A 12,926-nucleotide genomic window follows, 5' to 3' on the forward strand; every position below is an offset into this window, starting at 1 on the left:
TGCTGACATAAGTCATGCTATGGTTGTGAAGGCTGAGGGAATGTCTAAAGGGCAATTTAGAAATCCATGTATTTCAGCGTATATACTTTTTACCACAAGCAAAAGAAAATACTCAGAAAGCCTCAAAGGGCAGAGCAGAACTGTATTTATTAACTTTGGCCATTAAGGATATATTCCGTATGATTTATTAGTAGTTTTGCAAGTGGCCTTTATTTTCATCTTATCTGCGCTTCTCTCTTGGACACAGCACCCAGTGGAAACACTTGGAAGCACTATCCTTTTTATAAAATTAGCAGCATTAATTTAAATGCTTTGAGACTGGCTGAATTTTGTTGGAATGAAGATGGTCTCCACTGAATTGATGAGAAACATTTATCTGAATCCTTCCAGCACACATGGTGTGTTGGCTGTGACACGGCTCTCCACCAGCATGTCAAATTTGCAGTCGGCCTAATTTGTGGCAATCGGTACTGCAAAATCTTTAGCTTAGCACTTTATAAGAAACAAGTAAACAAATAAAAATGCTCTTGCATGCGCCATGTGGTTGCTTTATACTTGTAATCCCTTTAACCTTGATCTTCTGCATCAGCACTGGTTTCAGAGACAGGGCCTTAGCTCCTTCCTGCCTTCCCTCTTCAGAATCTGAATCGCTCCTGTGGCAGGGGAAATAAACATCTGTGTCAGGGCTTGATAAGAGCTTTTATAGCTGCCTCATTTGAAATGAGGCGATTGAGTCCTTTGATTCGGAAGGTAATAAAATTTTCGTATGGTCATCCTTTCCCTGCAACTGAGGATTTGAAGTTGAATTCTGAAAAAATTCTCCCTCATAGAAAACCTAGTATGCCATCCAGCAACCAGTTATAATGAATTATATAAGTCATATATACACTATATGTAGTATAGTATATATGTATGTGTATTATGTTTTATATGCATAATATATATTATATATAATATACCCACATGATATATATAATACATAATATATAACATAAATATATGTCTAACATTATGTCTATATATGTGATATAATAGATAGATTATATATAATTGTAATCCTTTTATATGTACATAATGTATATTTTATGATACATAATATATAACGTATAAATATGTCTAATAACATTAATTATATCTATATAGTATACAAGATTATATATATGTCTAAAAACATATCATAAAGCATATATTATATATGTAAATATATAAAACATTATTAGATATACTTATATAAGATAAATATAAGTTATATACATTTATATAAAGTGATATTTGATGGACCAAGAGAGCGATCCTTCCTCTGGGCACCTGGCATGTGATTTGAAGAGCTTCTCTCACTTACCAGCCGTTCACACTAATAGATGATTACAAAACACAGAAAGCCCATGCTGTAGTCTCATGGAAGCTGGCATCCTGGCCCCAAAAGCAGCTTGGAGGTTTGGAAATGAAAGGATAGTCTTTCTCTTTTTCCCCATCTTATCCCCAGGTCCCTGCAGCCTGTCTGAGGAGTCTGTAGGCAGAGATCTGAAGCATTTGAGGAGAAAGGACAATCCCCAGATGTAACCAAGGCCATCTGGACTATGAGTCCATTGAATGAGGAACAGAGTCATTTTGCCTTTGGATAATTAGAGAGCATAAATACAATCTTTCTTTTGCTTTTAAAGCAGTTAATGAAGACTAATACCATCTCGAGTCCCAGCTACGGGGAATGTAAGATGGCTATGATCCCAGCTGTATGCACAATCCTTTCTCTCTGCCTGTCCCAGCGCTCGTTCTGAGTGACACACGGAGGCAGTGTTTGGCACTGTGCCGAGACCACGGCGGCTACCCTCCAATGTCGTGCAGGTGGGGACCTTTCAGAAGTGGAGGTCTTTCAGCACGCCAGCTGTAAACAAGTGGCAACCATTAGTTATCACGTGGTGGTTGCTTTTTCTTTTTTCAAGTTAAAAAAAAAATCCTAATATTTTACCACTAGCAATAATAAAATAATAAATTAGCTAATATTGTGTACTGCTAATACTATACATTATTATGTAATAATGTTTTCATGGTAATACTAATGCTTACATAATCTATTGATAAATCTTACTAATTGCTTTTATTTCCTGGCATTCTTATTTTCCTGAGACAATTTCCCTTTTTTTCTTCTTTTGCAAACTGGTGTTTGGATTTTTCTTGTGACTCATTGTCTGTAGAAAGAATCAGTCTGAAACTTTTATATAACCTTTCTGGCTACTCTCTCTAATCCACTTTCCACCTGCCTTTCTACTTCTTTTGTTCTCTCCTTCAAGTAAGTTTGAATTTTCTGGTTTGGAATGTCTTTCTTGGGGCATGGTCCTCTGATGCCACCTAGGGGGCACCTGTAAGACTGGGATTGCCTGTCTGTTTCTCAGAAAAGCCTTTATTTATTATTTTTTTTAATTAATTTTTAAAGTAAAAGTATAGTCAGTTTACAGCGTGTCAATTTCTGGTGTACAGCATAATATTTCAGTCATACATATACGTGCATATATTTGTTTATTTTTATTTATTTATTTATTTATTTAGAAAAGCCTTGTAAAAAATAGTATTTGCTGCTTTTCTATCTGGCTTAAATGATTTGGCTTTCCTTGCAATTTTTTTTTTTTCGGGCTCCAAGGACAGAGAATTCTTGATACAATGAAGACAAACATTTGAATATCATGGGCCTTCTGTACCTATAAGAACATCACTGTGCATAATGATAATAATTAACATTCACATGCTGCTTTCTATGTGCTGCACACTGTTCAGAGGGCGGCAAGGATGGTAGCTCGTTTCATTTCCCCAGCAATCCTCTGAGTGAGGTACCACCACCACCACCACCACTGTCGTCCTCGTCTTTCATAAATGAGGAAACTGTGTCAGTGACTTGCCCACGTCTGCTGCCTGACTCCAGAAACCACCCACTTCACCATTTCTACCTAGTGCATGTCATCCCCTCTGATGTCTGGTGGCTTTGGGTCACTGTCCTTTCCTGAGAGCCGCTTCCTCTTTTGTAAGTTCCTTTTCAGCCTCCCAGCTTCTGAGGTGATGCAGAATTTCCGAGGTCCGTTATTGAGACTGGGCTGAGAATACAGGCAAGAAGGGAAATTGCAACGCTGTTTTAGAAGAAATAGGAGCCTGTTTTTATTCTGTTTATTGCAAGGGGTTGGAAAGATTCCATCTAAACATTTTATGAGACTTTGTGGTATAGCAATTGTGGTATATATGAATCTGCAGATTAAAAATCTGAACAGCCAGTTTTATTTTTGAAACATCAAGCATCTGAATCAGTGAGGTTACACACAGTGTGGAGATCCTGGTGGGTATAATTCAGTGTACTTGAAGAAAGAGTATTTATCTTGAGAGTTTTAAGGCAATATTTATTATGATGATAATTTACAATAAAGGTGGGTTTCTGTAAAAGATTCTCAGCGTTGTTTTGAAAGCACTAGAAAACAGCACTGACCCACTTGTGAGACCTTTCCTACAGCCTTCCGAACCACAGCAAGTCTATGGCCAGCAGACAGTTGTTATCCATAGTGTTCTAGAAAGATATTCTATGAAACCTATTAACTAAAGATACAGTGCTGGCCAGTGTGACATAGAAATGAATATGCTTACTTACATGTATATTTGTATCCATGTATATGTGTGTATACACTCACCCAAAACACATACGCATACACACATATGTATAGACCGCATGAATCCTTTGCAAAGTGCTAATTCTATTAATAGAATTATTTCTAACCTTCCCTGTTGGATACCCAGGGATAATAAAAGAAGCCACAGCCCTCGTCCTAATTTTTGTTTGCTGGGAAGCTTCTTTAAGTGATCATCTACTAACTGCGTATATGCTACACACTTTATTAAGTGCTCTACAGGCAGCCCTGCGGTTAAATAGGTAACACTATCTAGTTTTTCAGCGAAGAAGACAGAGGCTCAGAGAGATTAGTGACCTGCCCAGAACAGCACAGCTCACCTGAGTGACAGCGTGAGCCCAGGAGGCCCACAGAGGCCCTGGCTTCCCTCTGAGAAGCCAACTTGACTCTCTTCTACTGACTCAAGGACGCAAGGACGTTGTCTGCGGCCCAGATGCTCATCCCAATGATCTTTACAATTCTGCTTGTATTCCCCTTCCTAAAGTTTTCTCACTTCTCTTTTCCCTTGTGCTCAGCTCTTGGGCCCAACACCCTTATGCCTCCTTGTGTTTTCCAGCTTTGGAGACATGCTGTCCTTCACTCTGACGGCCTTTGTGGAGCTCATGGACCATGGAATAGTGTCCTGGGATACGTTTTCGGTGGCATTCATTAAGAAGGTAATTCGGATCGTGCTTTTCTAGGCTTAAATCACTTCCTTCGTTTATGGGTATTTTTCTCTCCTTTAACCATATTTTGTAGCTATTTCCTTTAGTTCCTTCTGTTCAAGAGTGAGTGTGATTTTTGATAATATTATGTATGTGTGGATCAAGGCATCTAAATTCTATGTGAAAATGACACGTTCTCCCCACCGGGATCATAAGGGATTGTGCGTGAGAATCCATAATCAAGGGGAATCAGCGTAACATGTTGTTAAAACCAGAGACGAGTCTGCTGAGTCGCTGTTCTGGACTCAAGACGGAGGTAGAGTTCCTGCTGTCCTTCCTGAACCTTCTCCCCTCGAGTAGCTATTCAGGAAAAGGGAAAGAGGCAAAATATACTGATTTCTTACGAGACTGAGTTTGAAGCAGAAAGATAAAGAGGAGTGCTTGGGTGCATGCCCCTCAGGCAGAGTAAGCCTGCTTACTTGTAACCTTGGTGCGATAAATGTCTCCGGGATCAGCTAGTCTGACTAGTTCCTGCTTCCTGAGGAGAAAGCTAACAAAGGGACAGGCAAAGGTGGACCTGGTGTGGGGAGAGAGGATGGAAGAGCCCTCCCTCCACTGTAATACAAACACGCCTGCAAATTTACAATTTTGTTTCCAGTCTTATAAGCAAAAACGAGTAGCCCTGACTTTATAACTATTACATTTACTATTAAGTCGAGAATCATTATCATGTATTCATTTGTTAACTTATTTTTCCCCTCTTTGTGAATAAATGTATTGGCATCATTCTTCCTGCTGTTTTTGGGAATGAAGAGATGTTTGGAATTCATAAATTTACCTGATAGGTCTAGATTCCTGGGAAGCGTCACCTAAAATAAAGAATTGCAGAGGATCTGTGTGAAAGCTTGGAAAATCAAAGCAAAATCCAGTATGAATCACTTGAATTTTTAAAAACTTTTATTTTGAAATCATAGTAGACTTATAGGAAAGTTGCAAAAAATAGTACAGAATGTTCCGTATGCCCTTCAACCAGCTTCCCAAATATTAAGATTTTACATAATAATAGTACGATTGTTAAAACTCGAAAATTCACATTGGTGCAATACTATTACCATGCTTTGATTTCACCCGTGTTTCTACTGAAGTCCTTTCTCTGCTTAAGGACCTGATCCAGATCCAAGACTGCATTTAGTTGTCATGTCTCCTCAGTGTCTTCCAACCTGGCAGTTCCTCAGTTGTTCCTTATCTTTCATGACTTTGACAGTTTTGAATAATACTGGTAGTTATTTTATAGAATGTCCCTCAGCTTGGGTTTGGTATTTCCCCATGGTTAAATTAAGGTTATGTGTTTCTGGCAAGAATACCAGAGAAGTACTGTGCCCTTCTCAGAGCGTCACATTGGAGCACGTAATGTCGATGTGTCTTCTTATTGGTGATGTTGACCCTGAGTACATGGTTGAGGTGGTATCTCCTGGGTCTCCCCACTTTGAAGTTACCTCTTTTCCTTTTGAACTTCACCAACATCTTGAGGGAGACACTGTGTTGAATTGAGGGTGTTGGGAACCGAAGCCCTGCAGACTGAACGCCTGCACAATGCTGCCTGTTTATTTCAGACAAGAACTGATTGCGAAACCAGGGCCTTCTTAACTCACTTCTGAATCCCTTTTTCCTATGTAAGGGCATAAAGCCAAGGGAGATGAGTAGTGGGCACACCTAGAAAATAGGCAAAGAAGGGTGAGGCTTCTTTTTGCCTGTATTTGTCAGTGGCATGAATTGCTTAAAAAAAAAAAAAAAAAGGAGAAGACCGTAAAGACCATAGACAAGGAAGCCAAGGAAATTCTGTTGTGTTAGAAAGTGCTTTCCTTCTGTGGTGGCAGGGAATGTAATTTAGAATTTAGAATACAAATCCAGAGAACAAATTGCTGTATTCTGTCTTTCCAAGATAAAAGTCTAGAGAAGCAGGTTGAAATCTGAAGGTACTGTCTTTTACAGATTTTTTTTTACTAAACACATTTTTTAAGACTTAACGCAATTTTTAATTCATTCTGAATTTACGGCAGGCCTTTCTTTCCTACATCCAAGTCACTTTGCTTGTCTGATAATAGAGCCTCTTTTGCTATAAAGACGACACTGTTCTGAATGTGAGCTCCTTGAAGTCATGTTGTGCTTTCACGAAACCACGTTATCTTTTTGGTCCCCACAGCAATCCTTTGCAGAACAAAACAGATAGTCTTGTTACTCCTGGTCAGGAGACGAGGATGCAGTGGCTCGGGGAGGTTTAGTGAGATCATAGACAGTGGGGTGTCGTCATTCCCCCAGTTCAGGGCTCCCTCCCCATCGTCATGCACCTGTGCTCTGAGTGATGGAAAGAACAGCACCGGAGGAACAGACTTGTTGAACCAGCACTGCCTCTGGTTCAGCCCTGACTGACCTCACTGGTGTAGAGTTAAGTGGTTTCTCCTGCTCTCTGCTGTCCTTGGATCCCCTGTATGCCCCCGTTCCTGCACTTACAACATTTCTGTGAAGGTTTTGTTCTTTGGACTGGCTCTTCCAAGAGACTGAGTGTCCCTGGGGGTGGAACCACAGCTTTCTTCAGGACTCTATCCTCAGGGCCTGGCGCAGACTAAGACCTTAATGCATTTTTGTGAAGTGAATGAATGAAATTTGCTTTGGAAGCATTTTTTTTTTTAAACCTTGCACTTGGAGAAGAAACAATATACAGTGCCACTATTAATTTCAGGATACTGCAAGTAAAACTTCAGTTATGAGTGGAAAGGAATTACAAAGCTGTCTTTAAATGATGTGAGATGTGGTTAGAGAATGACAATAATTTAATTTTCTGTTTATGAAAATGGTTTTCATTCACTGAAATTAAATGACAAATCATATGAGATCTAAGGAAGCAAAGACTAGCAGTCTTGAAAGTTTAAATAAAAAATTATTAAATATTTTTCAAAAGGTAACACATTTAATAAATTCTGTGTCCTCTTTCCTGGTCATCCTGTTTCCTTTGCATTGCTGCTTAGATCTCAACTCCTTATGCGAATTTAAAAAATGGTCATCAGAAAATGACTTTATAATTGATAGTTTTTGTAAGGTTAACTTTTTTATTCATTAGCTGGATCAAATTCAGCACTTTGACAACCCAGGAATTGTATGCAGGCAACTGTCTTTTAAATGGAGCTTTATCCAGACAAAAATCAACTCGGAAATGCGCTGACAAAAGATGCTTATCTCTGTGGTCCAGACTTGGCTTCCTATTAATGCCAAATTCATACCCCTTTGGAGAAATATTTTTTTCCCTGCCAGCCCCAGTCGCCTTCTCTACTCTCTATTTTGTTATGTGTGGATCTAGAGTCTAGTTTAGAAACTTTGTCTGCAATAAGTAATACCATTTCACAAACACTTGGAAACTTGAAATCCCTTGATGTCAGTATAGAGTGTTGTTGCTTTTTTAAAGACTTGGCTACTTAGGGAGAGTGTTGGAAGGCGTGAAGAAGAAAGAAATGAAAAAGAAAAAAAAAAGCCTAACCTAGAACTTTCTGTGTTACGAGTTGGTTTTCCCCTAGCCAAGTATAACATCAGTGCCTTTTCTTGGAAGGAAAGTTTTATACAAATGTTCTTGAAACCTTAGCTCTGCGGGAGGGCCTGGTTCACCCTGCAGTGTTTTCAGGGCCTGGATAAACATCCAGCCAATTTCAGTTTAGAGACCCAGTAATTTTTGCCTCTTAGTGGGCCTCTGCCCAGATAATTTAAAATATGAAAGTGGAACTCTGTGTTCTCCATGGATCTTTTCAGTTTTGATAACATGGGGTAATTTTAACAACTCATTCTCTTTTTGGGGGAGGTTAAATTATTATTATTTTTAATGGGAGGACTGGGGATCAAACCCAGGGCCTTGTGGATACTAGGCACGTGCTCTACCACCGAGCTATACTTGCCCCTAAGATCTCATTCTAAGTGATTCAAAGAAGTGTTTATGTGACTTTAATAGTTTGTATCATTGATTCATGCACTGTGATACCCCTTAGTGTCTTAAAAGTCACCCAAATATTCCTGTGTTTTATTCAGTTAACCCTTTTAAATGAATGGAAGCAAGTGGAGATAATATGTAATTATTGTTGACTCCTCTTACCGCTTCTTCTCCATGATACAGACCTACTTTCAAGAAGCTGTACCTTGACTGGTTTAGGCTGGCTCGCTTGTATTGGCCAAAAGTACAGTAATGGAGCTGGGAAAAATTTAAAGGCGAAGGAATTCATCATTGATTTTGGGGAGGACAAGCAAAATTAAATTTTAACCAGACAGTCTCTAACATTCTGTAGCTATACTACGATCTATGGTTTTAAAACTAGACGTAGAAAATACCGATTATACATTCATGAACGGGTGCATGCACTAGTGAGGAGCCTGTCTGCAGCCATCATGTTGCTTTGATCAGCCCTGATGCCTTGGTTATTAGTACTCGTTAGAAGAAAATGTTGGTTCATTTAAACGTCTGGTTAAAGCCACTGACAAATAAGGCACAAGATAGAAGTTAGTTTTGAAAAAGGACTAGTATCTCCTATAGCATTGTGCATCGGACGCTAATGGGGTGTGTGCCCGCTCTCTGCCAGGCAGCACGCAGCTACGTGCGCTCCGCAACATTTTGTAATCTGCTCTAGGATTGCTGAAATGATGAGAGCTGTGTCAAGGGGAGAGCTGAGGTAATGGAAAAGGTTAATTTTAAACAATACTTTGTTGAAGATAAGGGACTAGTCTCACGGGAGAGAAATATTTAAACACGGCAAATGGAAATGGAATATGCATGTAGGATACAATGTCTGAATTAAAGCAAAGGCCACGAACTATTTTACCGCCACTGAGCAAGCCTGTTGGGAGCAGGTGAGAGTTAATCATTTACAGAGAACTTTAAAATGCCTCATGAGAAAGTATACTTCATATCAGGAAAACACTGAGAGTCCTGACTGAATATTTCCCAAAAGGAAATACTGTCAAAACGATATTTGTGGAAGTAGAGGGTACATTGTGTTAGAGGGAAATCTTGAATATAGAGGAAACTGAAGAAGACGCTGTCTTACTAACCCAGGAGTGAGTTGGGCTGTGGACCAGTTGTGCTTATACAACTGAATGTGTATTGGAGCGGGGACATCACAAATGTGTTCACCAAGATAGACAACAAGGAACTGGGACGATTACTCACTGATGATTGCGGCAAATTTGGGAAAAAGTGGTACTTGAGAAGGGAGGATTAAGAGGACAATGAGGTTTATCTTTAGCTCATTTAATTTTAGGCTTTGTTGGAATATCTCAGGGGAGATACACTTTTGGATGCCAAGAATAAGCACTTAACATATTTCATAGTAAACAGCTTTTTACTGTCTGTCTATGCTAGCCCATTAGGTCCTTGAAGCTAAAAATCATGTGTGTTTGCTCATCTCTTGATTTTTAGATCCTAGGTCAGTATGGGCCTATTTTATGGCACAAAATCAATACATATTACTTGAAAGAATGAAAAGAGGGGATGAGGGCTGCCTCGAGGGTGGGGGAAGGAGTTTGACCATAGACTCAGCTGGAAGATTCTCCATGGAGTCTTAAAGGTGCATCCAAATTTACTAAATGGAGACAAGAAAAGGAGCGTGGACGGAGAGGAGAATTAGTGCAGAGAAATCAGAAGTATTCCCAATGCACTTCTTTGTGAGTTCTTCAGTTTTTTAATAAGTGCCAAGACTCGTGCTGTGACAATGAGAAACAGTTGGAGTGGTGGTGGTGGGGAAGTCAGGGAATTTATATTCTGTTTAGAAGAGATCTAAGTGAGCTGTTAAACCACGAGCACTGTATGAGGGTAACTGGATTTTTGTCGGAGAAAGATGGTCTTAGAGAAGGAAAGGTGGTAGCCTGGTAGCTCTGACAGCGGAGCAGACCCAGATGGTGAGGATTAAAGTGAGAGCTTGCCAGGGACTGTAAACACGTTGGAGAAGTTTATTAGCCGTGAAAGGAGCTAAAGCCATCTTTTGAGAACCTTAAAATTCTCGTACCCTTCGTGTAGTTTGTATTATAAAATAATAGCTTTTGGAAATAGAAAATCACCTCCACTTCTTCACGTCATTTATTTTTCACCCCCTGAGATCCAGGTATGTCAGGGCAGAGAGGGTGTTGATATCTGTACCCCCCACTCCTACTTTCACTGGGGAGTTATTGTGCGAAAAACAGTCCAGATGATAATTGTAAGTTGCCATGAGCCTTTGCATTCTGTCTTGCACAAGGATGGAGAGAGGATGAGGAGAAGGGGTCGATGGAACAGCAGAAAGGGGGAAATTAGTGTTGACAGGGGGAAGCAGTATCTATTTTTCATGGAATCAAATTATTTAGCTTCTAAGAAAGCAGTCATGGTGATGATATAGTAACAGCATTTTAGTGTGAGTTGTCAACAGACAGTAATAACTCTTAATGAGGCCTCTAAAATAAAATCTTTATAGTACCCATGTGTTTGGGTTACTGTGATCCATTATTCTAACCCTTATTTTACTTCCCTCTTTCGTTGTGATTTGTTACGTTGGAGGCTTTAGTGATTAATTCCTTAGGGAATGTACTTTGGAGCCTAAATGATTATTTCAACTTTTAGTACCTCTAATTGAAATGTTTTTCCTGTTTGCTAAATTTGAGAGAGATGAGAAGAATTTATTTTAACCATAAGAAATTGGAAGAATGGGGGGAAAGAGTGTTTCATTGAGGACTAAAAAGAGAGTAGCCAGTGCCTGAAAAGTGGCCAGTTGAACTGTGTTGACAAGTGTGACTTGTGTGCGTCCCTTAAGAATGTAACAGGATCATAATAAGTTCACAAAAACCCTGGATCATGTGGGTGAGTGAGTAGCCTGGAAGTGGAAGAGAATGACTATTAGCATATGTTGAAATTATTATCTCAAAGAAATAAAAACACAAAGAGTTCTTACTATGTATGTGTTCAAATTGTCTACCCCCGAAAGCTGAAATTCAGAACCATTCTAGAAACACCAGACACAATAACTCTTTGAAGCTGTCTTCTTTTTAAAAACTTCCGTGACTGAGTTAGAGAAATAGGATCTAAGTCGTGCTTTGTAGTAATACCGTGAACAGTCATCATTGACTCCACGAGGTTCTGGCTCGTCTGCCATAGTTCCAGGTAATTTTCATCCTCAGTGTCTGGTGTTTCTTAAATGAGTTCCCGATTTACTTGATTTCCTCCCTTCTCTATGCCGTTGCTCTGCTTACCATGAGTAGTCAGTTGTGTCTGGCTTGGCTTTTCAGATAGCAAGTTTCGTCAACAAGTCAGCCATGGATGTCTCCATCCTGCAGCGGTCCTTGGCCATTCTGGAATCCATGGTGCTCAACAGCCACGACCTCTACCAGAAGGTGGCGCAGGAGATCACCATCGGCCAGCTTATTCCGCATCTTCAAGGGTAAGCAAGATTGATGCCACCCCTGCGGGGAGGGAAGGTGCATCACGCAGCCAGCTGCCATAATGCCCTGGGAAAGGTTTCGTGTTCGTTTTGACTAAATATGCAGAAGAAGAATCTTGATTTGGCGTATAGTCAAACCGTGCACAACACTCACCTCCCGTTGCACTGACATGGTGCAAAATGACTCTCGCTTCCCCCTCACTCTCACTCACTCCTGCCTCTTCTTGGCCTTGTTCTGTCCCCACTGCCTGTCTCACTAGGCGCTCAGTTCTGATGACTGTTGGTAGACATCAGTAGCGTTTTGCTTTTAACAAGACACAATAGGACAATTTGTGCCCTTAAGTTCTCAGCAAAATTTTTATCCTTAATCATAAAAAATAGTGTTTTCTGTGCTATAATGATGATTTTCATAGTTAATTAGATATTTTCAAAGCCAGGCTTCTTTCTTAGGCTCCAGGTGATTATAATGACCTTCTTCTTGTATATTTTACAATATATGAATTTTTTAGAGGCTTAAGCTATGAGATAGCTGCCCTAGCAGCCTGCAGTCTTTGGGAATCTCTCCTCTCCATCCTTAGGTAACTAGTAAGGGTTTCTCTGATGCTACGAGCCCCAGAAGGACCCCGTGTACAATGCTACTTTATCAACTCAAGTGTTTTAGATTGCAGGTGGCCACAAGCGTCCTGAGCTAGCTTGCACAGGACAGGGAGTTTATTGAAAGGATACTGGGGCACTTTATAGAACCGAGGAATGACTTAACTAGCTAAGCCTTGGGAAGGACAGAAACTACGGCCTTCTTGGAGACCTCACAACAGGCCTTTTCTCTAGCGTATTGGCTGGCACGAATGTGACTTGGCTGCCAGTAGCTGCCGCCCCTGGTCTCTCAGGTCACATTGGCAAATTCTCAAGGGGAAACCTGATTGGCCTGTTTGGGTTGGGGGTGCAGGCTGGGGATGCGAGGGAGTATTCAGTAGTTCTCAATATACCAGAAATGTTGACTACGCATTTATAATATAAACTACCAAAGTGCATTAGGTGTTTCCTTCCTTTGGAGGGGGGATGGTGACTAGAATATAAAATTTTAAGTCACATAAGCTATGAATTATGGCCTCAGGGAAAATTACCACAGGCTCTAAAATGATTTTGCGTGAAACCTCTCTGGAAATAATACCAGTTTC

The 12,926-nt window shown here is 40.1% G+C and overlaps 1 protein-coding gene across 4 annotated transcripts in view; it reads left to right on the forward strand.

The window, feature by feature from the left end:
• Window positions 1-12,926, forward strand: part of ELMO1 (engulfment and cell motility 1) — a 488,726-nt gene that overhangs the window by 166,122 nt on the left and 309,678 nt on the right. For all 4 annotated transcript variants that reach the window (XM_015237313.3, XM_072964661.1, XM_006201899.4 and 1 more), the window contains 2 exons: window positions 4,222-4,321; window positions 11,597-11,748. In XM_015237313.3, coding sequence (XP_015092799.2) covers window positions 4,222-4,321; window positions 11,597-11,748 — 252 coding nt within the window. The remainder of the gene's footprint in view (window positions 1-4,221; window positions 4,322-11,596; window positions 11,749-12,926) is intronic.

Source organism: Vicugna pacos, chromosome 7 (assembly GCF_048564905.1).
Source record: "Vicugna pacos chromosome 7, VicPac4, whole genome shotgun sequence".
In the NCBI taxonomy this organism is placed as follows: Eukaryota; Metazoa; Chordata; class Mammalia; order Artiodactyla; family Camelidae; genus Vicugna; species Vicugna pacos.